This window comes from Rissa tridactyla, chromosome 2 (genome assembly GCF_028500815.1).
Source record: "Rissa tridactyla isolate bRisTri1 chromosome 2, bRisTri1.patW.cur.20221130, whole genome shotgun sequence".
NCBI lineage: Eukaryota > Metazoa > Chordata > Aves > Charadriiformes > Laridae > Rissa > Rissa tridactyla.
The window spans coordinates 164,969,771-164,993,514 of record NC_071467.1 but is presented as its reverse complement, the minus strand read 5'-3'; the positions used below and the strand labels follow the sequence as shown (position 1 = coordinate 164,993,514).

At 53.1% G+C, this 23,744-nt stretch overlaps 3 protein-coding genes across 12 annotated transcripts; 1 reads left to right on the top strand and 2 right to left on the bottom strand.

The window, feature by feature from the left end:
• Positions 1 to 689: 689 nt before the first annotated feature.
• Positions 690 to 4,945, bottom strand: C2H1orf35 (chromosome 2 C1orf35 homolog). The gene is made up of 9 exons (XM_054189592.1): positions 4,886 to 4,945; positions 4,167 to 4,268; positions 3,877 to 4,030; positions 3,722 to 3,767; positions 2,745 to 2,827; positions 2,550 to 2,622; positions 2,131 to 2,210; positions 1,693 to 1,833; positions 690 to 1,492 (listed from the first exon to the last, which is right to left on the bottom strand). The coding sequence occupies exons 2-9, from the start codon at positions 4,258 to 4,260 to the stop codon at positions 1,234 to 1,236; spliced, it is 930 nt and encodes a 309-aa protein (XP_054045567.1). The 5' UTR covers positions 4,261 to 4,268; positions 4,886 to 4,945; the 3' UTR covers positions 690 to 1,233.
• Positions 4,946 to 5,090: 145 nt separating this feature from the next.
• Positions 5,091 to 7,006, bottom strand: MRPL55 (mitochondrial ribosomal protein L55). 3 transcript variants are annotated; one of them, XM_054189602.1, is made up of 4 exons: positions 6,974 to 7,006; positions 6,475 to 6,575; positions 5,473 to 5,656; positions 5,091 to 5,305 (listed from the first exon to the last, which is right to left on the bottom strand). In XM_054189602.1, exons 1-4 carry the CDS (start codon positions 6,989 to 6,991, stop codon positions 5,162 to 5,164), a joined length of 447 nt encoding a protein of 148 aa, XP_054045577.1. In that variant the 5' UTR covers positions 6,992 to 7,006; the 3' UTR covers positions 5,091 to 5,161. The 3 variants fall into 3 exon arrangements, with proteins under 3 accessions (XP_054045577.1, XP_054045578.1, XP_054045580.1); XM_054189603.1 differs by having other exon boundaries at positions 5,092 to 5,305; positions 6,905 to 6,994; XM_054189605.1 differs by having other exon boundaries at positions 5,092 to 5,305; positions 6,925 to 6,985.
• Positions 7,007 to 7,009: 3 nt separating this feature from the next.
• Positions 7,010 to 23,066, top strand: GUK1 (guanylate kinase 1). Of its 8 annotated transcripts, XM_054189598.1 has the most exons (10): positions 7,094 to 7,108; positions 7,533 to 7,677; positions 13,891 to 14,004; positions 14,632 to 14,709; positions 15,825 to 15,866; positions 17,041 to 17,137; positions 20,900 to 21,038; positions 21,985 to 22,069; positions 22,373 to 22,458; positions 22,887 to 23,066. In XM_054189598.1, exons 3-10 carry the CDS (start codon positions 13,893 to 13,895, stop codon positions 22,920 to 22,922), a joined length of 675 nt encoding a protein of 224 aa, XP_054045573.1. In that variant the 5' UTR covers positions 7,094 to 7,108; positions 7,533 to 7,677; positions 13,891 to 13,892; the 3' UTR covers positions 22,923 to 23,066. The 8 variants fall into 8 exon arrangements, 7 of the variants coding, with proteins under 7 accessions (XP_054045568.1, XP_054045574.1, XP_054045575.1 ...); XM_054189593.1 differs by lacking the exon at positions 7,533 to 7,677 and having other exon boundaries at positions 7,010 to 7,108; XM_054189596.1 differs by lacking the exons at positions 7,094 to 7,108; positions 7,533 to 7,677 and adding an exon at positions 7,115 to 7,197.
• Positions 23,067 to 23,744: the final 678 nt, after the last annotated feature.

The following is a 23,744-nucleotide window of genomic DNA, read 5'->3' as shown; positions in this document are numbered from 1 at the left end:
GACATGGACATGGCTGGGGGACATTGCCTGGGGAACCCCCCCATGGCATGGACATCCCTGTGGTGATTTATGCCACCCCACAGGAGCCTGGGGGCGATGGAGCCACCTCCACTTCACGTCCCACCAGGGAGATGGCAGCTCCTGCTTGGGTCTGCCCAAATTAAAAAGCTGTTTGGGGACGGGGCGGACGGTCAATGTCACCTTGGGGCAGCCCAGGCAGGGCTCTGTCCTCTCCTGGGGGTTCCAGGGGGAGCTCCCCTGCTCATATGTGCATGTGTGCCTTGTGGAGATTATTTGATGCCCCATGGGGAGCACTTGCCACCCCTTGAAGAACACCTGTGGCCCTTGGAGAGCACCCATAGCCCATGGAGGGCACCACTGCTCCATGGAGAGCATGTGTGGCCCCATGGGGAGGACCCATTGCCCCATACAGAGCACCCATGGCCCTTGGAGAGCACCACTGCTCCATGGAGAGCACGTGTGGCCCCATGGGGACAAGCCATCACCCCATGGAGAGCACCCATAGCCTGTGGAGGGCACCACTGCTCCACAGAGAGCATATGCGGCCCCACACATCACCCCACAGAGAGCAACCTTGCCCCATGACGAGCACCTATCACTCCATGGAGAGCCCCACAGCTCGGCCACTGTAAACCCACCGGCTCCAAGATGCAAAACCCTCCCGGCAGTGCGCGAGACCCGGGTTTTATTTTGCAGCTGATGAACTTCAGGGAGGGTTTGAGGAAACAAACTCTCCTCCAGCTGCTTTGCTGGCAGCTACTCGAGGGCTTTGGAAGAAAATATTAAAAAAACATAATAATAATAATAATAATAACTGTATCCAAAGTCTCTTTACATAAACACGAGGCATCCGCAGCATTTCCAGCATTGCAGCCGGCCCCGTCCCAGTGCCAGCACCCATCCCACAGCATCCTCCGTGCTAAATCCCGCCTGGATGGATGGATGGATCCAGGGAGTGAGGAGAAGGGTGCCCGGGTGCCTGCTGCCCCCTCCATGGCTGGGATCGACCACAGGGAGAGCTGCCGGTGCTGCCCCAGGTTGAAGACCAGGAGCCGCGGGCAGGGAAGGGGCAGCCAGCATCGCAACACCTAATGCCCTTTGCCAGGCTCAGCCCCGGCAACCGCAGAGCTGCGGCTTTTTTAATTTAATAACCTTAAAAAATATATAGCCTATGCGAGATCTCCCTGGAAAAAAAAAAACATCATCTCCCTCTCAGTCCTCCGAATCGGTGTCGTGGCGTTGCCTGACCCCGCGGGACGGAGGGGACCGGCTCCTGCTCCTCTTCCTCCCCTTGCGGCGCGGGGACGGGTGGCGACCACGGCCATCCCGGCTCCGGCTCCGCCGACGGGCAGGACGGCGCGAGGGGCTCCTGCCCGAATCCCGGCTGCTGGCAGAAGAATCCGTGTCGTGCCGCCGCCGGCCACCGTGCCGCGATGGCTCTGGGCGCTGCTGGGTTTTCCTTCGGTGGTGCCTACGGGGATGGAGGGGAAAGTGAGCTCAGGGACATCAGGGACACTGACAAGCCGTTTTTTGGGGATGAAACAGGGATTTTGGAAAGCCAGGAGATGCCGACGGGGCATCCTGATGCCAGCTACAACCTTGTGGCTCTCCTAAATCCTTCATCCCATTTTCCAGCGATGATGCTTACAGCCTTCATCCAAACCCAGCTACCTCTCATCCCGGTCCGGAGAAGAATCAGAGGATGACGGGGCAGCATCCTTCTTGTGATGCTTGTCCTTCTTCTTCTCCTTCTTGTGTTTCTTCTTTTTCTTCTTCTTTTTCTCCTTTTTGGATTTCTTGCCGCCCTCTGGTCTGTGGGGAAGAGATGAAGCAGTGACAATCCCTGCCCTGCGCATCCCTCCGGCTCCTCCAAAAACTCATCCCTCCCTCCACGTCCATCCCACCACATCCCTCCTTGGCCAAGGAGAAGCCCTCTGCAAAAAAACCCACAAGATTTTGGGGACAAAGCAGAAGTTTTGGGGGTGCTTCGGGCAGATGAAGAACAAGCCCAATGCCAAACGGAGCCAGAGAAGCGTTTTGCAAAATACCGTCCCCCAAAAATGGCCATTCCTGGTGGTTTCCCACCAAAGGGTTGGTCCCCGTCCTCACCGTTTCTCCTCCACCTTCTCCTCCTTCTCCTGCTTCTTCTTGGAGCCGGACGTCTCGGGGCTGCTGGAGACTTTCTGGTGCTGGGGTTGAAAAAGAGGGGGAAAATATGGAGTGACTCTTTGAGCTTGTAGCTTCCAATTACAAGAAAAAGGGGACTTTGTCCCTTTAAATAGTAAATTTGGGAAAAAAATTAAAATAAAATTTAAATTACATTTGGAAAAACGTTTAAATGCCTGCCAGAGCCGCTTCCTAATTAAAACCCCGCAAATTAACGCTGTGCATGCAGGACACGGGGAGATCTTGCAGGTCTCTGGGCTACGACCACCAGCTTCGCTTTCAAATAAAAGGGGTTTTTGCCTTTTTCCATCTTTTTTTTTTTAAACCTCATGGGGAAGACGGGACCCGGGCCAGCGCCGTACCGTGAAGATGGAGAGCCCCATCTTGGCCGCCTCCTTGTCCTCCTTGGAGAGCATCACCCGGCCGGCACTGCCGCTGGGGAGAGATGTCATGAAATGAGAAAAAAAACACCAAAAAAAGCACAAAAATGGTAAAATCAAAAAATCAAATTGCCCTGAAATGGGGCATTTTGGTGCGGGAGCCTTTCCCCTCTGTACCTGGAGCTGCCCAAGCCCACCACCCGGTCCACGTCCTTCTCGTCCCGCTCGGCGCCATCCCGCTTGCACACCTCAGCCAGGTCCTGTAGGGGGGAGAAGAGCATCCTGTGTGTGTCCCCCCCAAAAAATAGAGAGGGGTCGACATGCCTGAGGGACGAGATGGCATCCAGAAGGACCTGGACAGGCTTGAGGTGGGCCCATGTGAACCTCATGAAGTTCAACCAGGCCAAGTGCAAGGTCCTGCACGTGGGTTGGGGCCATCCCAAGCACAAGTCCAGGCTAAGGGATGGAAGGGATGGAGAGCAGCCCTGAGGAGAAGGACTTTGGGGTGTTGGTGGACAAGAAGCTTAACATGAGTTGACAATGTGTGCTCACAGCCCAGAAACCCCCCACATCCTGGGCTGCATCAAGAGAAGTGTGGGCAGAAGGTCAAGGGAAGTGATTCTGCCCCTCTGCTCCGCTCTGGGGCCACCAACATCAGGACACAGAGCTGTTGGAGCGGGACCAGAGCAGGCCAGGGAGATGCTGGGAGGGCTGGAGCCCCTCTGCTGGGAGGCCAGGCTGAGAGAGCTGGGGGGGTTCATCCTGGAGAAGAGAAGGATCCGGGGAGACCTTCGAGCCCCTTCTAGGCCCTCAAGGGGCTCCAGGAAAGCTGGGAACGGACTCTGGATCAGGGAGGGGAGCCATGGGACGAGGGGGAACGGTTTTATACTGAAAGAGGGGAGATTTAGGTGAGATATTAAGAAGAAATTCTTTGTTGTGAGGGTGGTGAGCCCCTGGCCCAGGTTGCCCAGAGAAGCTGTGGCTGCTCCATCACCGGAGGGGTTCAAGACCAGGCTGGATGGGGCTTTTGAGCAACATGGTCTGGTGGGAGGTGTCCCCATGGCGGGGGGGTTGGAACTAGATGGTCTTCAAGGTCCCTTCCCACCCAAACCATTCCATCATTCCATGATCTCCACGTGGTGGCCCCCCCTTACCTCCTTGCTGAGGCCGGTGGGCTGCCTCTTCACGTTCTTGTAGCCCCTATAGAACCAAAAACCAAGTGACGGGGGGGATGCCCATGCCTCACACCTCCTATTTTTTTTTTTCGGGGGGCGGGGGGGGGGAAGGGGAGTGGGGGATGTAGACTCACAGTGCTGCCATCATGGCCTCCTGCTCGGCCAGGCGGACGGCGGCCAGCTCTTCTTCGCGGGACAAGGGGGGGCCCGTCTCCTTCTTGCCCTTGGCGTACCAGGTCAGGTCCTTCCCCTTCTGCCACCGGCCCACCGGTGCCATCAGGGAGTTCCCTGCAGGGAGCGAGACAACCCCCCCCACACACCCCCCGAAAAAAATAATTCCTTGCACCCAAAAACCTCCATTCGCACCCCAAAATTGTGTCTGGGGGCTGGGGGGGGGGGTTGGGGGGGAGAGGTCAGCCCTTACCCAGGTAGTTCTCCCGCTGTTTGTCCGTCTTGACGTCCTCCCAGCTGAACTGGTCCTGGCCCCCCCGGACCCCCCCCCGGGAGGAACCGAACATGGTGACACCTGCAGGGGGATCAGCCCAGGGTTTGTGTGTCTTCCCCCCCCCCCCCCCCCCAGCTCCTCCGTGCTACCCGGGGGCGGGGGAGGGCAAATGTGGGCCCCCCCCAAAGCCCCAGGGGGGTGCACAGCCTGGAGGAAGGCGGGGGGGGGGGCACAGCGGGAGGGGGGGATCACACGGCCATGGGGGGTTGCAAGGCCTGGGCGGGGGGGGGGGGGGGGGGGGGCGTTGCACGGTCCGGGGGCGTGTGTGTGTACAGTTTGGGGGGGCTGCTATGCGGCTCGGGGGGGGGGAGTTACGGCCCGGTGTGCGTGTGTGTGTGTATGCATGGTTCGGGGGGGGTTATACGGTCCGAGGGGGTTGCACGGCCCGGGAGGTGGGGCGCGGGGGGGGGGGGGGGCGGTGTACGGTCCGACGCGGGGGTCACACAGCGCGGGGGAAGCCCGCACGGCCATGGGGGGGCTTACGGCCCGGGGGAGGTGTGTGCAAGGCCACGGGGGGGGTGTAAGGCCATGGGGGGGGGTGCACATCCCGGGGTCGGGAGGGGGATAAGGCAGCAGCAAACCACGACCCCCCGCCCTGGCCGACTCCCCCCCCCTCCTTCCCCCTCCCCATCACGCACCTCGCGCGCCGCTCCGCGCCGCGAGCCCCGCGCGCGCCCTTCCGCCCCGCCCCGCCCCGGCCGCTACCACCGCGCACGCCCCTGGGGGGGAACACATCGGTTTGCCAGGTGGGACCGTACCATCGCAGCACGGAGCGCGGGGGGAGCCCTTGGGATGCCCCCTGGGGAGGCCAGAACCCCCTTCCCTCACAGAACTGCACCAGCACGACTCATTTCCCGGCTTTATTTTTTTTTTTATTTTTTTTTTATTTTCTATATAAATTTTATTTCAGACCCTCACTTCTTCCAGAACCGCTCGTAGGTGCCCAGGTCGATGCCCTCAAACGTCTCCTCCGTCTCGGCCTTCGGCTTGCTGGGGAACTGCCTCCGCAGCCGGGCCTTGCGCTGGGCCTCGGGCAGGGTGCTGCTGTCCAGGGGTAGCTGAGGGGACAACATGGCGTGAAACCCCCCCGCCCTGGGCCTTGCCTGACCCCTGGGCAGGGTGCCGCTGTCCAGGGGCAGCTGAGGGGGCAACGTGGCATGAAACCCCCCTACCCACCCTGGGCCTCGCCTGTCCCCTCCGACCCTCCCCCGGCTCTCCGCCTCACCATGAGGATCTGCTTGGGCTCCCTGTAGCGCAGGCGGACAGTGGAGCCGTCGAGCTTGACGAGGAGGACGGGGTAGAGGCGGCCGTAGAGCTGCCGGTTCAGGTGGGAGATGGCGGCGCGGTTGGAGTTGGTGCGGGCGGAGGTGGCGGTGGGCAGCGGCGGCTTGGCACAGAGGCGGAGGGCGCTGGTGGGAATCACGGAATGGCAGGGGTTGGAAGGGACCTTCGGAGGTCACCTCCTCCAACCCCCTTGCTAGAGCCGGGTCACCCAGAGCAGGTGGCACAGGAACGCGTCCAGGCGGGGTTGGGATGTCTCCAGAGACGGAGACTCCACCACCTCTCTGGGCAGCCTGTGCCAGGGCTCTGCCACCCTCTATTTAAAGAAGTTTTTCCTGATGTTGAGATGGAATTTCCTGCATTCCAGTTTGTGCCCGTTGCCCCTTGTCCTGTCACTGGGCACCACCGAGAAGAGCCTGGCCCCATCCTCCTGACACCCACCCTTTAAATATTGATCAGCATTGATGAGATCCCTTCTCAGCCTTCTCCCTTCTCAGCCTTCTCTTCTCGAGGCTGAACACACCCCGGGTCTCTCAGCTTTTCCTTATCACACAGATGCTCCAAGCCTTGATCATCTTTGTAACCTTTGCTGGACTCTCCCTGTCCTTCTTGAATTGGGGTGCCCAGAACTGGACCCAGCGCTCCAGCTGCGGCCTCACCAGGGCAGAGCAGAGGGGGAGGATGACCTCCCTCCACCTGCTGACCACGCTCTTTTCAATGCACCCCAGGAGACCAGTGGTCTTTTTGGCCACAAGGTCATATTGCTGCCTCACGGGCAACTTGTTGTCCACCAGGACTCCCAGCTCCCTCTCTGCAAGGCTGCCTTCCAGCAGGTACCCGTGTGTGGAAAGTGAAGGGGACCCACCATTAAACCTCCGTCACCTCTTGACGCCCAGCCCCATGAAGGGCCCGTCCACTCTCCCATGGCCACCACCGTCATGCTCACCTCAGCGCCCGGCCCAAGGCTGCCATCTTCGTGCAGGTGAGTGAGGATGGATCCTCCACGCGGCAGAGAGCGGGAGACGAGGCAGCCTCCTCGGGGACGGCCTGGGGGACGAGAGGGGGGTGTGACATCCCCGGGGTCGCCATCACGATCCAGCCCCACAGGACCCCATCACGGGTCCCCCCACCCCACCCTGGTTCAGCCCCATCATGGCTCCCCCCGCCCCAACCATGGTTCGCCCCCCCTCCCCCGCATAATGGTTCAGTCCAACCCCCTGCCGCGCCGCAATGGTTCACCCCAGCGTGTTTCCCCCCCGCCCCTTCCCGGCTCTCACCCCCCATCATGGCGCGGCCCCGACCTCCCCCGTCCCCCCCGCCCCGTTCATCCGCCATCACGGGTCAGCCCCAGCCACCCCACAGAACCGCCATGTTACCCCCCGTCCCCTTCACCGACGGCTTCTCCCCCCCCTCCGCCCGCCGCAGTGGTGCGCCCCGCCGCTCACGTGACCGGGGCAGGGCATGCGTTCCTTTGCGTCTGACGTCACACTGCGCGGCAGCGGCGCCGCGGGGCCTGTCGGGAACGGTCGTTCCCCTCATGAGCTGGCGGCGGCTGCGCGGCCCCATCGCCCGGGCGGCGGGTGAGCGCGGAGGAGCCGGGCCGGGCCCCCGTGAGGGAGGGCGGGGGCTCCGCGTCCCCCTTCACGGGTGTCCGTCCCGGCCGTGGGGGGTGAGGCCCAGCTGGCCTCGGGGCGCTGAACCCCTTAGCTGAGGGGGCCCAGCCAGCCCTGAGGAACTGAGAGGGGGCTGTGGTGTCCCCACCGGGGCCTCTGCCTGAGGGGGGAACCGTGCCCTAGGCCAGCTTTTTTTCCTCAGAGCGCCTGCTCTATCCACGGCCGTGGGATGGGCCGTAGTTTCCAGCTGCGCCGGGATCCTCGTCGTTGGGCTGCCGGGAGATGGGTCTGGCATGTGCTTTCCCACGATTAGATAAGGCAAACGGCGGGGGGGAGCTTGCACGCTGAATCTGTCCCCCGGTATAAGAAGGATGTGGACCTGTTGGAGCAGGACCAGAGGAGGACACGAAGATGATCAGAGGGCTGGAGCCCCTCTGCTGTGAGGACAGGCTGAGAGAGTTGGGAGGCTTCATCCTGGAGAAGAGAAGGCTCTGGGGAGACCTTCGAGCCCCTTCCAGCCTCTAAAGAGGCTCCAGGAAAGTTGGGAAGGGACTCTGGATCAGGGAGGGGAGCCATGGGATGAGGGGGAACGGCTTTATACTGAAAGAGGGGAGATTTAGGTGAGATATTAGGAAGAAAATCTTTGCTGTGAGGGTGGTGAGCCCCTGGTGCAGGTTGCCCAGAGAAGCTGTGGCTGCCCTATCCCTGGAAGTGTTCAAGGCCAGGTTGGACGGGGCTTTGAGCAACCTGGCCTGGTAGGAGATGTCCCTGCCCATGGCAGGGGGTTGGAACTAGGTCCTTTGCAACTGTAGCCATTCTGTGCTTCTATGAATTGGTTGGGTTTTGTGGGTGTGGTGCAAGACAATGAGGTAAGACCAGGGCTCTGGGGTGAGCATCCTTCAGGTATCCAAAATAACGCTCTGTGTGGTGAAACACAAGGTACATGAGGAGAAACTGGCAAAACCACACTAGTCTGAGCTTCACCTTTGTAGACATTTACCTAGGTGGGTAAACTGGCTCGAACCGGCTGGCTGATTAAACTGGTCCAGTTTTGCAGCAGGACAGGGTCTTGGAGTGACTTCTGGCCTTACCTGTGGACGGGACTTAGCTGATTTCTGCAGTGACCTTGAGCAAGCTGTTCTTGTTCCTTCTGCTTCATCATTGCTCCCTGCAAAGCAAAGGGCACAAATCAGTGCAGCCAGAGGAGGAGCTAACTAGTGCTTTTTAGATAATTGTTTCCAGGAAAAAGGTGGCTGAGTGGTTCCACCAGCTCGAGGTACCATGGTGGTGGTGCTCTGCTCCTCTTTCAGTACTGCAAATAATTTCCTTTATTAAAACACCTTGCTGACTGTCAGGACAGGACCTCTGAGCCCAGCTGTCCTGTGCAGTCTGTGTGCTGGGAAACCAGCAAGAAAGCTCTGGAGCTTTTGCCCACCCGTTCCCCGAGTGAACAAGCGTGGATCTCGGCCTATGGTTGTTGAAGCAGCTGGTGTCATCTGACCAGCTGAGGGGATGTCCTGCACCTAGGGCTCCTCGCAGACATCGAGCTGCTGAGCATTTGCCTGCTCTCAGATAATGTTAAACTTTGTTGTGTTACTGTAGCTGGGTTGGGTTTTCAAAAAGCATCCCAAAACTCAGAAGGGTGGGAGTTGCAGCTTTATAACGAACCTGCTGAAAATAGGGAATGGGATTATAATCCTAATCCAGGAGACCTTTCTTTGGACTGCCAGGGAAACTGTCCTTTAATAATCTTCTTTTCTACTTTATCTTCTCTTTAAAGCCTCCCTGCTAATCAGCATTAATTTTGTTTGACTCTTGTGATGTCTGTCCTTTGCCTTACTGGTTGTGTTGCTGCCTCCCAGCTAAAATCCAGGGCAAATTTAGCAAGTGGGAGCAGACCAAGGAATGTTCCTCACCCTAGTGACAACCTCCTGCAGCCTCTTTCGGTGACCACCTTGTCTTTTTGCAGCCCATTAGGGTCTATGTGGCCGTTTGTCCTCAGTCCCAAGTGTGCCACCTCCCCAAATATGAGGGTCTTTATTAAATAGCTGTGCTGTTCTGTTGCTGGTCCACTCCAGCCCGCTGTGATTTTGGTGATCCATGGTGGTTAGGGTAGATCCAAAACCATTTTAGGCGTAAACTACTGGAGGAGAGAGATGCTCTGTGCTAGATATTTGCAGATTGACTGCTCTGAAAATGCCAAATATGAGCAAAAGGGGAAAAAAATGAGCTTCTGTTAGAAATAAATACGTGCCTGTATGTTGCTGCTGCCAACAGCTTGAAAATGTGACGTGCAGATGCCTTACTGGGCTGGGAACCAAACAGGAGGTTTAAAAAGCCACGTATCCGCCAGATCTGATTTCTCAGGCTTTTTTGTCGCTTTACTTGTGGTTTTTGAGGGCTTCAGGTTGCCAGAGGGAGAGGAGCTGTGTTTGACAGGGCTGGGGCAGCGGAGAAGCCAGGGCAGGACATTAATATCGGTGTGCAGACCGGCTTGTCATTAGGAGTGATTTCTTGGGGTCAGGGTGTGTGTTAAATCTGATGGTGGAGAAGAGGGCACCCGCTCCCTCGTCTGCGCTGCTCGTGTCTCGAGGCAGGGATTCCGTGACGTCTTTGCTTTTCACTTCCCAGGCCTCCACCAGCTGCCCCCAAAATCCCGCACCGTGCCAGGTGGTGGGTGCCTTCTGAAAATGCTCCGTGGGAGCTGTTTTTGCTCTGCGCTGGCACAGATTCCCAGTTTGCCAGCCGGGTGTTTGCCGTCTGCCACCCACGAGGGCCCAACCCCTTCATCTGGCAATGGAAATGCCTTTTTTCCCCTCTAAATTGCGGCTTGTTTTTCTCTGCAGATCTCCAGCAAAAGAGAAGGGATACATTTGAAAGGAGGCAAGAGGAAGCACCTGCAAGTCTCTTGGTTTATTTTTAGACCATTTCCCAAAGATGTGAGGCTTGTGATCGCAACTCATGTGTCTTTTCCCACTTTAGTCCTGAATATTTTTGTGAAAAAAAGGGAGTACAGTAAAGGAGAGCATCTCCGTCTTCCCCTGATGCCCTGCCAGTGCTATTTCAGGCAGAAAAGCATCACCAGCACCAGGGTGGCACAGACCCTGCAGGGTCCCACCATGGAGGTGCTGGGACGTGCTGTTTGGAGACTTGGGTTCAGATTCACGTGGGCAAGAGAAGGAGTTTCCCTGTTGCCTTCATGAAGTAGCCTGAGGTGAAGCAGTGGCTGGAGGCAACAGCCGTGGGGACTTCAGTCCAAAAGAAGAGGAGCGTTGTCTGCAGAAGCTGAAATCCTGGCTAAAGTCACAACTGAGTGATTTTCTAGAAGAGTTGCCTCAATTACACCACTGTTGGGTGTGTAGTCTGAGCATAGCAGCTTTACAGCCTGGGTTTTATGCCTGATGTGCGTCAATGCTATCTAAGAGCCTATCCATTCTTGGTGTCTGTGGGCACCACCACTTCATCACCAGTTAAAGAGGTGCTATGTTTGAGAAGGAGGGTGGGCTGGAGACCTCCCAAGGCGCTCTCCAACCCGAATGAACTGGTGGTCTTGCTGGAAGGTGCCACACCTCCCTCTGACCCACAGATAGCAGCTCTTCCCTGTGTGCTTTTACATTGGTGACTGGGGGGGACCTGAGACCCATGAGGTTGCATGCAGAGACAGGGACAGTCTTCCTCTGCTGAAGTGCCAGGCTGGCACGTGCTGCCACCCGTTAGCGGTGTTTGCAGCTTTATCAGCCTGGAGAGCAGGGAACAGAGAAGAAACCACAAGAGGAGATTAAAGACCAGCGAGCTGTTTTCATTGGCCATCTTAAAATTGCAGCTCGGTAATTAAGGCTTTAGGCAGCTCACAAATAGCCCAGCTTTCTGCCGGCTCGCTCATATTGTGAGCCTTTCGCTGCTGCGAGGAGCTGGATTTTGTACCTTGGCTGAAAGGGAGTAAAAGCAAAAGGTAAGGATGCATTGGAGCCTGCTCCCAGCCAGTGCTCTGCCCATTCCTCTTACCCCTTCCCGGTTGCTCTGGGGTTGAATTAAGTGATTATAAGTGATTTGGGCAGCTTTAAATTCCCCTTTTCCTATCGATGCCTGGTAAAAGGTGGATTAAATTTTGAGGGGGGAGAGAGAAAAGCTCTTTTCCCTCTAGCTGGGCTGTGAGGATGCAGGCAGGGACCAGGACTTGTGTGTCTGGAGCAGTTCTTGTTGGCACAGTCGGATCGTGGTGAAGGGAAAGCCGTGTAATGCCCAGACAGTCGGTGCTGACGTCTGAATGTCACATGTGGGGGCTTTTGGTAATGGCTGAGGAAGCTGGTGTGTGATGAAGGAGCATCGTTCGGGAGCAGCTGTGTTGTGAAATGCACTGGGATGACTGGGGGGCGATGAACTTTGCGTAGCTCCTCTTTTTCTTCTGGAGCGTTTTGCAAGCGATGGTCAGGGCTGCCCCATTTTAGTTATGTGGGTGAGAGGAACGGGCAGCGGCAGAAGAGAGGGAGATGCTTTGGACAACTCAGCCAGGGCCCCTCTGCTTCCTTGCTGCAAGCACTGAATGGCATTTCATTGGTGAGGGGGTGCGGGAGGACGTGCTTTCCTCTTGGTATTGAACATTTAGGCAAAACCTGTCATATTTGGAAATTATCAAGGGCTAAGGGAAAGGTAGGACAGGTCCCCAAAAGGGCTTTCTGGATTTTGTTCATCTGTGTGTTTTTTGGATGATGGAGCCTAATTCTATGTACGTGCGATGGGATTGGTCCCCGGAGAATGGCCGGGTCTCTTGGGGCTGCAGCACCTGGAGGACACTAACAGCAAAAAAAAAAAAGGGAAGAAAAGACAGTTTCCTTTTGGTTGGTGATTGAACATGGGTGTTTTTATGCCCACTTTAGCTACTGCTGGCATCCACTTAGACTTTGTGTATTAATACCCCGTTCCTTCATACAGGTTTGGATAAACTCTGGTCAGACAAGTGCAAAGCAAAGGGAACAAAGGGAAAACTCGTATAATTTGCTAGCTGTAGTGCTGCCCAATAGGTGTCTGCGCAGTCGCAGAGCCGTGCGGGAGGGATTTAGGGATGAGGAGGTGTCCAGCTCACATGGGCTGGGGTCAGGGAGGCAGCCTGCCTAGATTAGCCTGCTGCACGGTCCACGGCTGGTTTTGTAAGAGACGGCATTTGGCTTAAGGCTGCTTCAGAAGTGATTTGTAAGGTCAGGGTGACATTGCTATGATCTAATTTAAAATGGAAAGGCATTATACTGTCTGTCGGTGGATTGCTCCTGAGGCCACACCCACGCAATGAGGCTAAAAAAAACATATGCATTTCCGAGGACTTTACTGCTTGCAGAAAGCAATTGTTTTTAAATAGGAAAAACAGGCCTTTGATTTGTCCCACATTGGGTGTCACCGCTGGTTTAGAAGCTGCTGAGTTGCTGTTGATGGATGAGGGTCCCCCTGTGCTGTTGTACAGGATTTTCTTCTTTATTCACATGTCGATAATTAACCTTTCTTCCTCCCCAGAGAGGCAGGAACATGCAAACGCCCAGTTTTTTCTTCCTGGCTGAAGAAACAACTGCAGAAAGGTCTGTGTGGCCTCAGGCTGCCTTTTTTTTTCTGCCAGGAACCAAACCCTTGTCCCTTTTTTTTTGTGCTAGGAGCCAAACCCTTCTCTCTTGCTATGAGACACTTTGAGCTGGAGTGAGCGCTCCAGGAAACGGGAAATAAATCCCAAAGCATGTTCGTGTCCCAGATCACACGTGGGTTCAGACCGCTGTTGCAGGGCTTTGAGGTTTAGTGGTGGAGGACGTGTTGGGCTTCTGGGTCTAGGCTTTGGCACGTTGTCTGTTTATGGTAAAGGCTTTGCACGTGGACGTTTATCCCAGGACTGATGTAAAACATTTAACTGTCCATCCATCATAGGCTTGTAGTTTGTACTTGTTGGGATGTAAACAGGTAACATGAGAGGTGTGGCGATTTCCTGGGCATCCATCCCTCCCTCGGAGCTCTGTGTGTGTAATGCTGGCTGCTTTCTGCCTTCTTTTCTCGCCAGCATCTCCTGCAAACACTCCTCGAGGCCTGTCCCTGTGAGAGGGAAGTGGCTGTGACTATTATACCTCTTATCAGTAAGGACAAGTATTAAGCTGCATTGCCATTGTGTGTGGATGTCCCGAGTTTCCAGACACAACCAGGCACAGACAGCATTTTCCTCCTCTTAGAGAAAATCTTCCCTAGGATTTGGGTCCCAGAGGGACCCAACCCTGATGACAGAACAGAGCTAGGACAGAGCTGGCTTGAATTATCCCAGTTTAGTGGCAGCTGGAGCCCAGTTTCCTCCTCCTTTGGGTTATGTCCCATGAGTTTAACCTCAGTCCCTCAAGAACAATTGTTCATGTGGCGGTGATACATGTCCTTTATTTGTCCGAGGTATTTGTTCCCCAGGTAAGAACTGGGGCCTCACCTGATATCCGAGTCCTCAGGGCTTCCAGACCAGACCTTTTGCAGCAGTTCAGAGGCGGCAGCTCCCACTTTCTACAGCCAGTTTGCTAATTTAATAGTTCATTGAATTTCCCTGGTATTTCCTGCACTCTCATCTACTTCCTATCAGGTCTAGGCTTGTGACTTCTGATTTCAGATTTGCCTGCAGACAGTTGTATCCGAGGGTAAAGCATAGACACTTTTGTGTGGGGCCAAGCACCTCTGGGAATCCATAGCTGTGTTTTTCCATGGGTGTTTCTAACCAGACACGTATTTTTCTGTCTCTCTAGCCATGCAGGGGCCGAGACCAGTGGTCCTGAGTGGTCCATCAGGTGCAGGGAAGAGCACTTTGTTAAAGAAATTGCTTAAAGATTATGAGAACATCTTCGGCTTCAGCGTCTCCCGTGAGTATCTGTACGTCTCTGTGGAAGGGTAGTGGAGGAGTTCAGGGCTGCTAGCCCAGAGCCTGCTTCTGTAGCCCCAAATAACAGGCTCCTGTGGCTTGCCTGTGTCCTAGTCTGTCTGTCTGTGAGCTCTTTGGGATGTTTAAATAAGTCAGGATGCCCTTTAGAACAGCTGTTAAGTGGCAAGTCTGAGATTTGTCTGGAATAGCATCCTTTCCAGGTCTGGTGACTCCCCACCTCCAAACACGGCTTGGAGAGGCGATGAGATTTTTTTCTGAGTCATTCTTGACTCTGAAAGTAACAAAATTCCCACCCACCCCCTCCCCCGCCACCTCTGCTTCAAACACCAATTCTTTCCGTCCACCTGGTGGCGGAGAGCTGATGGGGATTTTAACAGCCCAGGGGCTGCAAACCAGAGTCTCAGATTTAAAACTAAAGAGCTTCATTAAGCCCATCTCATTACCGGGTCAGCAAGTGAGGCAGTTCGCTCCATCACCTCTGTACGTTCCTCCTCCTGCCATTGCTCTGGTGGTTTGTTGACTTTTTCTACGTTGGTCACTAAGTGCTGGCCAAGGGTCCTTTTTTTTTTTTCTACCTGTAATGTGAAAATAACCCCTGGCCGGCCAGCTCAGTCCACTCACGCCTGCCCGGAGGCTGCAGGCACTGCTGAAGTCCTCGCTGAAGTCCTCCTGCATCCACAACAGAGTAAGTGCAGGGAATTTTCTTCAGGCAGCTTGCCTGTTGCCGTACCAATTTTGTTTCCTTGAGCAACACCTGAAAGGTTACCCTCAGAATCTGGGCTGTGTCCACAGCTCATTCACCTGATTTTTCCTGGAGCTCTGCAAGGTGTTTTTAAGTACGTTATCGAAATTTATTTTACTGTCCTTATGCTTTGGATACTGCAGGTAAAAATTCTTGCTTTGAAATCTGTGAGACCCGAATTCATTCTACCTTGAAAGGGCAAATACTGGATGTTTAAAAATTTCATGTTACTGGAGATGAAATAAACCTTAAAATTATCTTTCCTTTTGTGTGTTTCATCCTGTGCTCTTGATTCAACTGAATTTCTCATCTAATGCCAAACTAAATTTTACAGTTTTCCTCAAGGTTGCCTCTTGGTAGATATTTTTTTTCCTAAATCTCCATAAACCACTTGGAGGCACCTTGGTGCTTTATAGAAAACTTGGAGGCGATCAGAGCCTTATTGCATTGGATTAACTCCTGCCGGTCCTAAATAAAGTAATTTGCATTGCCCTCCGTGATGACCATCGGTTCCTTTTTGGTTTGCAGAGCACGCGCTTAGAATAATACTAGTCTGAATGAGTTTGAAGGCTGTCTGATTTATTCACCTACCTCGTGCAGGTACCTCATGCAGGAGTTTGCCTTTATTCATTAAATCTGGCTATTTTAAGCACCGATGTAGGTGCTGCGTGATCTTTTAAAATGAAGGTAACTCTGCGAAGTAGGGCATTGCTAATTCCCCTGAACTGAGGCAGAGGTCCGAATAGTGTGTCTAGGATTACACAAGACTGTAGCAGAGATGAAAACTAAGCCCAGCTTGGTAGGTCCCAGACTGACAGCTCAGCCCCTAACAGTCTTAATTGATTGTTTTCAGATTATCTAGGATTCTTCGATTAAAGGCCAATCCTGCATGTCGTTGTGTGTTACACTAGCTGATTCCAGAAGCTTTGATCATTTGAAACAGAGGATCAGCTTACTACGTGATTGCGTTAATCTGCTGTGTGTGTGCTTTTATTTCTTTGATACTATTACTTCCTTGGGTGATCTACAAAATTCACAAGGTTTGTTTTTGCTTGCAGATACCACGAGGCAGCCAAGACCCGGGGAAGTAAACGGCAAAGGTGAGTGTGTTGCAGTCTCGTCAGACTCGGGAAGCGATTCCTCTGAAAAATTTTTAAGTTCTTATGTGAAGTGGATGCATGAATCCCCACTAGGAGATAAGTTAGTCCTACATTTATGTTTATAGTGTGCATTTCCTGAGGCAGGAGGAGCAGACATTCAGTAATGATGTATTTGAGTGTGTGTGTGTGTCTGTATATATACACACACACACAATTTTTTTCTTGATCTCGGTGTCAATTAGACCGTAGCCATTTACTGCTGCTCTGCAGCATGTGCCATGCATTGTAGGGAAAATAACGAAGAGGGATGGACTTAGCAGAACAAACCCAAAATTTAATTAAGCGGTGAAATGTTAACAGAGGCAGAGCATGTGCTGCCAGTTTCCTTTTCTAGACGCCATCTCTGTGACTTCCTGGCTGACGTTTTCAGAGCAGAGCTCCCAGTTTAAGCACCCTGGTCCATACTTGGGTGTTGAGTGGCTTGGTTTTCCAAAGTGCCAGGCAGCTCTGGTGAGGTACTTCAACTGCACAGTCCTTTGGGAAATGCAACTGCTTAACGAGATGCCTTTATCTGTATTAATAGCTTGTGTGCAGCTGGCCAGCTGCTTTTCTGTTTTCTGGTTTATTTGCGTATTTCAGAAAGAATCAAATGAGGTTTGCACTTAATTTCTTATGGCGGTTTTCACTCTGAAATGAAAGGGAGGAACTTTAACAAAAGACAGAGAAACATTCCTTTTTAGTTTGTTTGGTTTTGATGTTCCCTTTTATCTCCCTCTCTTTCTCTCTCATCCTATTCTAGTCTTTAATCATAAATGTTTTCAAATTGGAGGCCTTGGCAGTCCTGCTGTAATGTGTTCCACACCTGTGGGGAGCAGGGAGGAGTTTGCTGCTGCATGAGAAAGGGGAAGGGGTATGAAAAAGGGGTTCCAGCAGCGTGTCTGGCCGCACAGAAAACTCCAAAACATTTTGAGCAGGTGTCTGGGCAGTTGGTGTGGAAAGGGGATGCTGTATACAGTAATTAGGACATAGATAATTGCAGTCTGCCAGTGTTGTCCAAAGCAGAATTTAAGCCTGCTTAAAGCCTCCGCTAAGCACCCATGGGTGTCATTTTGCCCATGAGCTTTACCTTCAAAGCTATTAATTTCTGGCTGTTTTCCTTGTTTTCCCTATCCAGATTACCACTTTGTGACCAGAGAGGAAATGCAGAAAGAAATCGATGCTGGTGAATTCATCGAGCACGCAGAGTTCTCCGGAAATATGTACGGGACGAGGTACGCAGTTCAGACGCTGTCGCTGCTCAACCCAGGTGGTGCCGGGAGCTGAGATGATGGTGAAGGCAAAAATATTGTAACTGAGTGACACTGGCTTCCCCCAAACACGCAGGTTCATGCTGTAAGCAAAGCCTTTCATCTTGATAGCGGGGTCCTTGTCAGCTTTATTAAGATGGCAAAACTAACTCTTGGAGAGAGTTAGCTCGTCATAATTAAATCATTGTTGTGCTATGAGATTCTCTGTAGCCTCCAGTGTTTGAAAGCTGCTGAAGTAGTTCATATGTTTAACACTTTTCTTGCACAAGGGTGATTTTTACAGACTATTTACACTCCTTAATATTTTCCAAATGCTTGCAGAGAGTAATGGGCAGAACGGAGACTTACTGTCATTATCCCTGCGTTACCTAATGGTCCGAACACAATGAATTCGGGAGCAGAAGTGATGTATTGGCTGTTGTGAAACAAGTACGCATGCTGCTTTGGTAAAGTGGCTGCTTACAAATAGATAAATTGCATGGCACCCTTGACTGGGGTTAAAGAGTTAGGGGGATTTTAAAATAGCATTGCCCCGGGCGTTGGAGCTGATGATCAATCAAACATTAAGCTGCAATGTTAATTAGAAGTCAGATATCTTATATAATTACTGTGAGAAATTTGTGGCACTATAGTAAAGGACCTGCTAAGGAGGAGGGTTAAATGTTTCCTGAGATATTTAATTGGTTGCATCGAAGAAATTTGCCTGAAACACTTTTCATGAAGACTTATATTTCTTAAAGAGCTGAATGTGCTTTTTGGAGGAATTTTTGGAGATGGCAAAGTTAGCTTCTGAGGATGGTCTCCTTATGGCAGTTGCCAACATAAGGCCTGCAGACCAAATGTGCTGTAAGTCTACAGGTCTGGAGGAACAGCTGGTGATTTTGCATTTCAGTAACGTAGCTGTTTTAGTGTGACGTGCACAGGCGTCACTGTTGTCACCGCAACTAAGGGCAGCCTCGCGGGGGTCTGGCCGTGCTCCCTCTGAGGCTGATGGAGAAGCATAATCCCCTGCCCTGGCCTTGATCCTTCCAGTGTCACTGGTTTGGCAAGAGAAGCGAAACCTGACGGCTCATCTTCCAAATACGCAGCACCAAGGAGAAACCGAGTTCAAGCTCCTTAATCCCTGGCTTCATCCTGCGTAGGACAGGCTTCCTTCCTTCACATGCATCCTGCTTAATCCAGCCGGCTGCAGCGTGGAGGAGACGGCTGCTTTCTGATGCCTGATATGTAGGTGGAGTTGATGCCGGTGCCTTTTCTTCAGCGTGGGTGCTGAGAAGACATCTCTCCTCAGCCCATTTCCTTGAAATTTGCAGGAATTGGATACTTTAACCAAATCAAATAATGTTTGGCTTTGTTTCTGAAGTGCTTTTCTCCCTGGCCCTCACTTCCATCTCTGGTCCCATCTGCATATTGGCTCTGCCTGTGCTGGTGGGCATGCAGGGTGGGAGGCTGAAATTAACCCACACCATCTCAGCCACAAAGACCAGTTTGCAAACAGAATAAATACAGAAACTCTCCAAGACTGTGTTTCCTCTACAGGTGCCTAAGGATGTTCCTAATCAGATGTGTAATAAAATGGAGAGAGTCCCTCATGCTTATCAAAAGAGTTGATGTTTTCACCAGTCCTTCCTGCTCCCTAAATCTCATCAGTTAATAATAATGAATAACTAAAAAAGAATTTCTTAATTTAAGAGCCCTGAAAGGGCCCTGTCTCTGGGATAGCACCGAGTCCTGCCCACAGAAACCAGAATTTCTTTGACGCTGCCTTAAGTTAGAGGCTGAAATCGGAGTGCGGGCACGGGGTCTGTCTCTCGGGGCTCTGAGAGCTGCTGGCTCTTTGTAGGTTGGTTGTAGCAGGAGTTAGCTGGTACTTGGTGACACCGGATGAAGCCTGTGGCTTTCGCAAGGCAAAACAACCTATTTTGGGGAGCTTTTGTGGATTTGCAGTGCGCAGATCTGGGCTGTCGCTGCTGCCCACCTAAACAAGGCAGCAAACCTCCGTATTTGTACGGGGCTGGTCTTGCAGCTTCGTTTCAGCTTTCTCCTTCCTGTTGGGGCTTGTGACCTGTGTTGTGGGACTCCTAGGTCGGGAGGAAAGTCACCAGCCACCTCCATCCTCCTGCGTGACCTCTCTGCAGGCAGTAGACCCTGCCGCACTGACCAGACCAGCTGCGGCACCCCAAGGCTGTCTGTCTGCGTGCTCTTCCCTACCATCCAGCATTAGGAGCTCACAGCCGATGGGTCGAGCTGCTGTATTGCTCATCCCTGGTCGCTGGGGCTTTTCTGGGCTTGCAGGCTTTCAGAAGTCTTTACAGCTTTCCCTGTCTCGACTCTGCTCCGTATCCCTCCGAGAGGCACCTTCTGCTTGCGCTGCCTCTGTCCCCTCTGGCTGCATTTGCCGAGAGCTGTCGTGAAGCTGCGGGTTCAGACCAAGGGTTCAGGTCTGGGCTGTCACATCTTTCTCTGCACACCCTGCCAACAGCAGCACTGTGGCCATGAGCAGCTGCTGAGCGACACCCATGGGTGATTTCCCGTGGTGCTGGTGAAGACCCTGTCTTCTCCAGCTGGGACAGCCATCAGGGGTTGGTGAGAGCTGTGGGAGGAGGGCTGGAGGTCCCAAATCCTATTTCACTGGAGCTGTGACTCCCCCTTCCTGGGGCGTAGGACAATACAGGAGCATTTGTTTAAGGCAGCGTGTTTTCAGCACACTTTTGCAGGAGGTATCAGGGAGCAAGCCTTGGTGGTGCAGGGTGATGGGGTGAGGTCCAAAGAGGTGCCCTGGGTGTGAGCTGGGAATCAAGCAAGTTGGAGGCTGGCTGTAGGGCAGTGTTTTCTCTTGATCTCTGCTGCCAATGCATGACCTCCTGACTTCACGACATTGAAACCTGCAGTGCCACCTCCAAGCTCCTGGCAGGGCTTCTCTCTGCACTGTCCATCGTGCCATGGAACCCTGGCTTGAAGGAGAACCCGTGCTCAGCACTGTGCAAATGCTGACTGTCCCCCAAGATTGTGTAAATACTGAAGTCCCCCAAGAGGGCGGCTACCCGGAAACTAGTCCAGGTACCTCCGGCATGCCAGGAGAGGGTTGGCGTTGCTGCTTTTCAAGGGAGAATTGTAGGTGTTCAGGAACAAGCTTGAGGCAATTCCCCTGTGTTGGGGAAGAGATACCATCTTTAATGACATACAAGAACCACCATTTAAAAAATATTTTCTCAATTGTGCATCTTGTAACCCAGGCAGGAGCATCCATCTCTATCAAGCATCCTTCAGGAGAGTGCATGGGTACGGAAATCGGTGCATCTCTGGAGAAGGGAAGTTCTCAGCGTTGTGGAGAAGGGAGAAGTCAGAAGTGGAGAAGGGAAGAGTCTCAAAGCAAAACTCTTTGGTGAAGGTTGCTCCTGTGTTTGTTGAAGGCAGGAGCTTTAGGGGCTGTACCCGAGCCACACTGCTCATGGGATAGTCACATGTTATCCATTTCCACACATTCCATCATGGTTTTGCCAGCCTCTTTAGCAGGAGACAGCAGGTCCCTGCTCCAGCCAGAGGACACTTGAGGGAAAGAGATGCTTTTTAGGAAGAGCAGAGCAGGCTCTCTCTTTTCTCCTGCCACAATTTAGGCACAGAGGAGCCCTGTGAGGTGAGGACCTGCTGCTGGAGGGGGGCACACCAAACCCTCACTGCTATGGCTGGATGCTCTAACCCCTTCCCTCTTCGCTCTGTCCCCAGTAAAGGTGCAGTGCAGGCTGTTCAGGCCCAGAACCAGATCTGCGTCCTTGACATCGACATCCAGGGCGTGAAGAACATCAAGAGGACAGACCTGAATCCCATCTACATCTCCGTGCAGCCTCCATCCATAGACATCTTGGTGAGCGACCGCCTTCCTTTGCCGTTAAGCAGTTAGAGGTAATCAGCGTCTTGCTCTGAAGGGATGGGTGTTCCCCCCTCGTTGGTTCATCTGTATGTTTTTAAGGGCTGTAGAATAGGTGGGGAGGACATTTCTGAGTACGCTGTTACCTTTGCCCAGTCCAGCTCCCTGGCCTCTGGCTCCCAGGGATAAATCTTCCTGTGCTCTGTTTTTTGAGTCCCTCCTGTACAGTTCCCACACCTTAGTGTGTTTGCCAGCATTGGGTTATAGACTCCATTGCAGCGTGACCAGCCTTTAAATGCGTTAGTCGTGCTTGATGCTGGGGAGAGAAGATTCTTGTGCTGAGAGTTGCCTCCAGCAATTAAAATTAAACCAAGGGAAGCTTGTTCTCTGCAGCAGTGGAAATCCTATACCCCTCTGGTCCTATGGGGCCCCATATAATAATGATTGCAGTGTGCCTCTCGCAGAAGTGAAATCGATGTCCTGGTTCAGAGAGGGATCTGGACACACGTACGCGATTTGCTGAAGCCATGCAAGGAGTACGTGGCACAACTCCTGGCTCTCCTCTCTTGCTCTCAGTAGATCAGGCAGTCTGTGTTTCTCGTGGAGTGTGGAGGACGGAAGCCAACAGCACCAGCTGCCAGAGCCCAGCAGAGAGACTTCATCTCCCAGCAGTACCTGCAAAAAATAAATAAAATAGAGGGGGGCAGAAAGAGAGTGGGAACCTGAGCTCTGTGTAGGAGATCTTGAGTCCACACCCAGCTTGGCCACGGGTTTGCTCTGGGCTGTGAATGAAGCCCCTCACCCTTTGCAGATGTTCTCTCGTGTGCCCGTGGTCGCCAGCAGTAGGAGATGGCAGACAGCACTGGCTTGTGGGGTGGGTGGTGGTTTCTGCATGCAGCATCTGGAACACGCATTTCTTTAATGTGTTTGTCATTGGGTTTAGGAAAAAAGACTACGTGACCGGAAGACTGAGACAGAAGAAAGTTTACTGAAGCGTTTGACTGCAGCCCGCGTAGATTTGGAACTTAGTAAGTCCGTGTGGCTGGGGAGAGGGGATGCCTTGGTGATTCAGGAGCTGTTTTCTATGTGAACATCGGACTTGTGTTCTCCAAGGAATGCTGGCAGGGCTTGGCGTTAGCTAGTTTGATCTAAGCACCGTACTGCATCGTTTCGCACTGCAGTTCCTTGTGGGTGGTTGGTGGGGAAGCAAATTAGCAGCAGCTGAAATAGTAATACTAAAATGCCACGGGAACTCAGGTCGTGCACGAGAGGTGACACAGGGAAGGCATATGTTCTCCTCTAACAACTCTGTCCTTGTTTTTCTTCCCCAGGTAAAGAGCCTGGCCTGTTCGACTTGGTCATTATTAATGATGATTTAGAAAAAGCCTATTCCGAATTGAAGGAGATACTCCTGGAGGTGAGTCCATCGGGGCTTTTCTGCCTCACTCCCTGGGCCAGCATGACCTCTAGGCTGAGCAGGTGACAGTCCTCATGCCCACATTTGATCTCTTTTGAGCTGCTGAGTGACGTAGTTGAGCACAGATCGCGTATGAGTGATGGTGGATCAGTGGCCTAAGAGTGGGAAACGGATCCAGCGCGATACTGGTTTAGGGGCAAAATAAACATACATCCCTGGGCAGTATGGAAGGGGCGTGGGATTTTTGAAGAGCCTCTTAAGCCAAACCTTGCCTTGTCCCTAAAGGCTCGTGCGTAAACCCTGGGCTTGGTCCTGTGATGCTGTGGAGCTGGTCTGAGGAGTTGATCGCTTGTGGTCTCCAGAGCTGTGAAACTGAGTTGTTCCCAAAGAGCGGCAGCTGCTCAGTTGCTTCCCTCATCTCCTTGCAGGAAATCAAGAAGACGCAAGAATCCAGGAAGTCCTGAGCTGAGCCTGCTTGGATGTTTTAACTTTGCACATCATTCCCGAAGCGAGTCACACCATTTCATTCCGAGAGACTTTCCCCTTTAGGATGATCCTCCTCCCAAGTTAGTCTAGGATGTTTCTATTAAAAGGAAAGAAAACGAAAACCCCGTCAGGCTTGTGTTTTCTGTTCGGCGTGGGCTCTCCCAGGTTTGTACCCTGGCGCGGATGCTTTGGAAGCGATTGCACGGCATCCCCCGCCGCAGGGCAGAGCTGTTCTGCCAGGCTGTGGAGGCGCTGTCTGGGCAACCGCAGCCCCGGCACGTGGTTTAGGATCCCACCGCAATATTTGCGGAGGTCGGTGTTGTGTCAGCTAATGCCACTCAATAAAGGGGAGCTATTTGGAGTGCTGTGTCCAGTGCCGGGCTCCCCAGCTCAAGGACAGGGAACTGCTGGAAAGGGGACAGCAAAGGGCTACCAAGGTGATTAGGGGACTGGAACATCTCTCTTAATGAAGAAAGGCTGAGGGATTTGTGTCTTTTTAGTCTGGAAAAAAGATGATTGAGGGGGGATCTTGTTAATGCTTATAAATACTTAAAGGATGGGTGTCAGGAGGATGGGGCCAGGCTCTTTTCAGTGGTGCCCAGCGACAGGACAAGAGGTAACGGGCACAAACTTGAGCATAGGAAGTTCCATCTCGACATGAGGAGGAACTTCTTTACTTTGAGGGTGGCAGAGCCCTGGCACAGGCTGCCCAGAGAGGTGGTGGAGTCTCCGTCTCTGGAGATGTTCAAAACCCACCTGGACACAATCCTGTGCCACCTGCTCTGGGTGACCCTGCTTTG

What these genes read in the sequence shown, in the direction of transcription:
- C2H1orf35 (XM_054189592.1), bottom strand. Translation starts at nt 4,260, where the DNA reads ATGTTCGGTTCCTCCCGGGGGGGGGTCCGGGGGGGCCAGGACCAGTTC. An exon ending in ACAGCGGGAGAACTACCTGG is followed by an intron (nt 4,031 to 4,166) that starts GTAAGGGCTGAC and finishes CGCTCCCTGCAG; the next exon opens with GGAACTCCCTGATGGCACCG. An exon ending in CCACCGGCCTCAGCAAGGAG is followed by an intron (nt 2,828 to 3,721) that starts GTAAGGGGGGGC and finishes TCCCCCCTACAG; the next exon opens with GACCTGGCTGAGGTGTGCAA.
- GUK1 (XM_054189593.1), top strand. Translation starts at nt 7,066, where the DNA reads ATGAGCTGGCGGCGGCTGCGCGGCCCCATCGCCCGGGCGGCGG. An exon ending in CCCCATCGCCCGGGCGGCGG is followed by an intron (nt 7,109 to 13,890) that starts GTGAGCGCGGAG and finishes CTGTCTCTCTAG; the next exon opens with CCATGCAGGGGCCGAGACCA. An exon ending in CTTCGGCTTCAGCGTCTCCC is followed by an intron (nt 14,005 to 14,631) that starts GTGAGTATCTGT and finishes CTGGCCGGCCAG; the next exon opens with CTCAGTCCACTCACGCCTGC.
- MRPL55 (XM_054189602.1), bottom strand. An exon ending in GCCTTGGGCCGGGCGCTGAG is followed by an intron (nt 5,657 to 6,474) that starts GTGAGCATGACG and finishes GATTCCCACCAG; the next exon opens with CGCCCTCCGCCTCTGTGCCA. An exon ending in AGCCCAAGCAGATCCTCATG is followed by an intron (nt 5,306 to 5,472) that starts GTGAGGCGGAGA and finishes TTGTCCCCTCAG; the next exon opens with CTACCCCTGGACAGCAGCAC.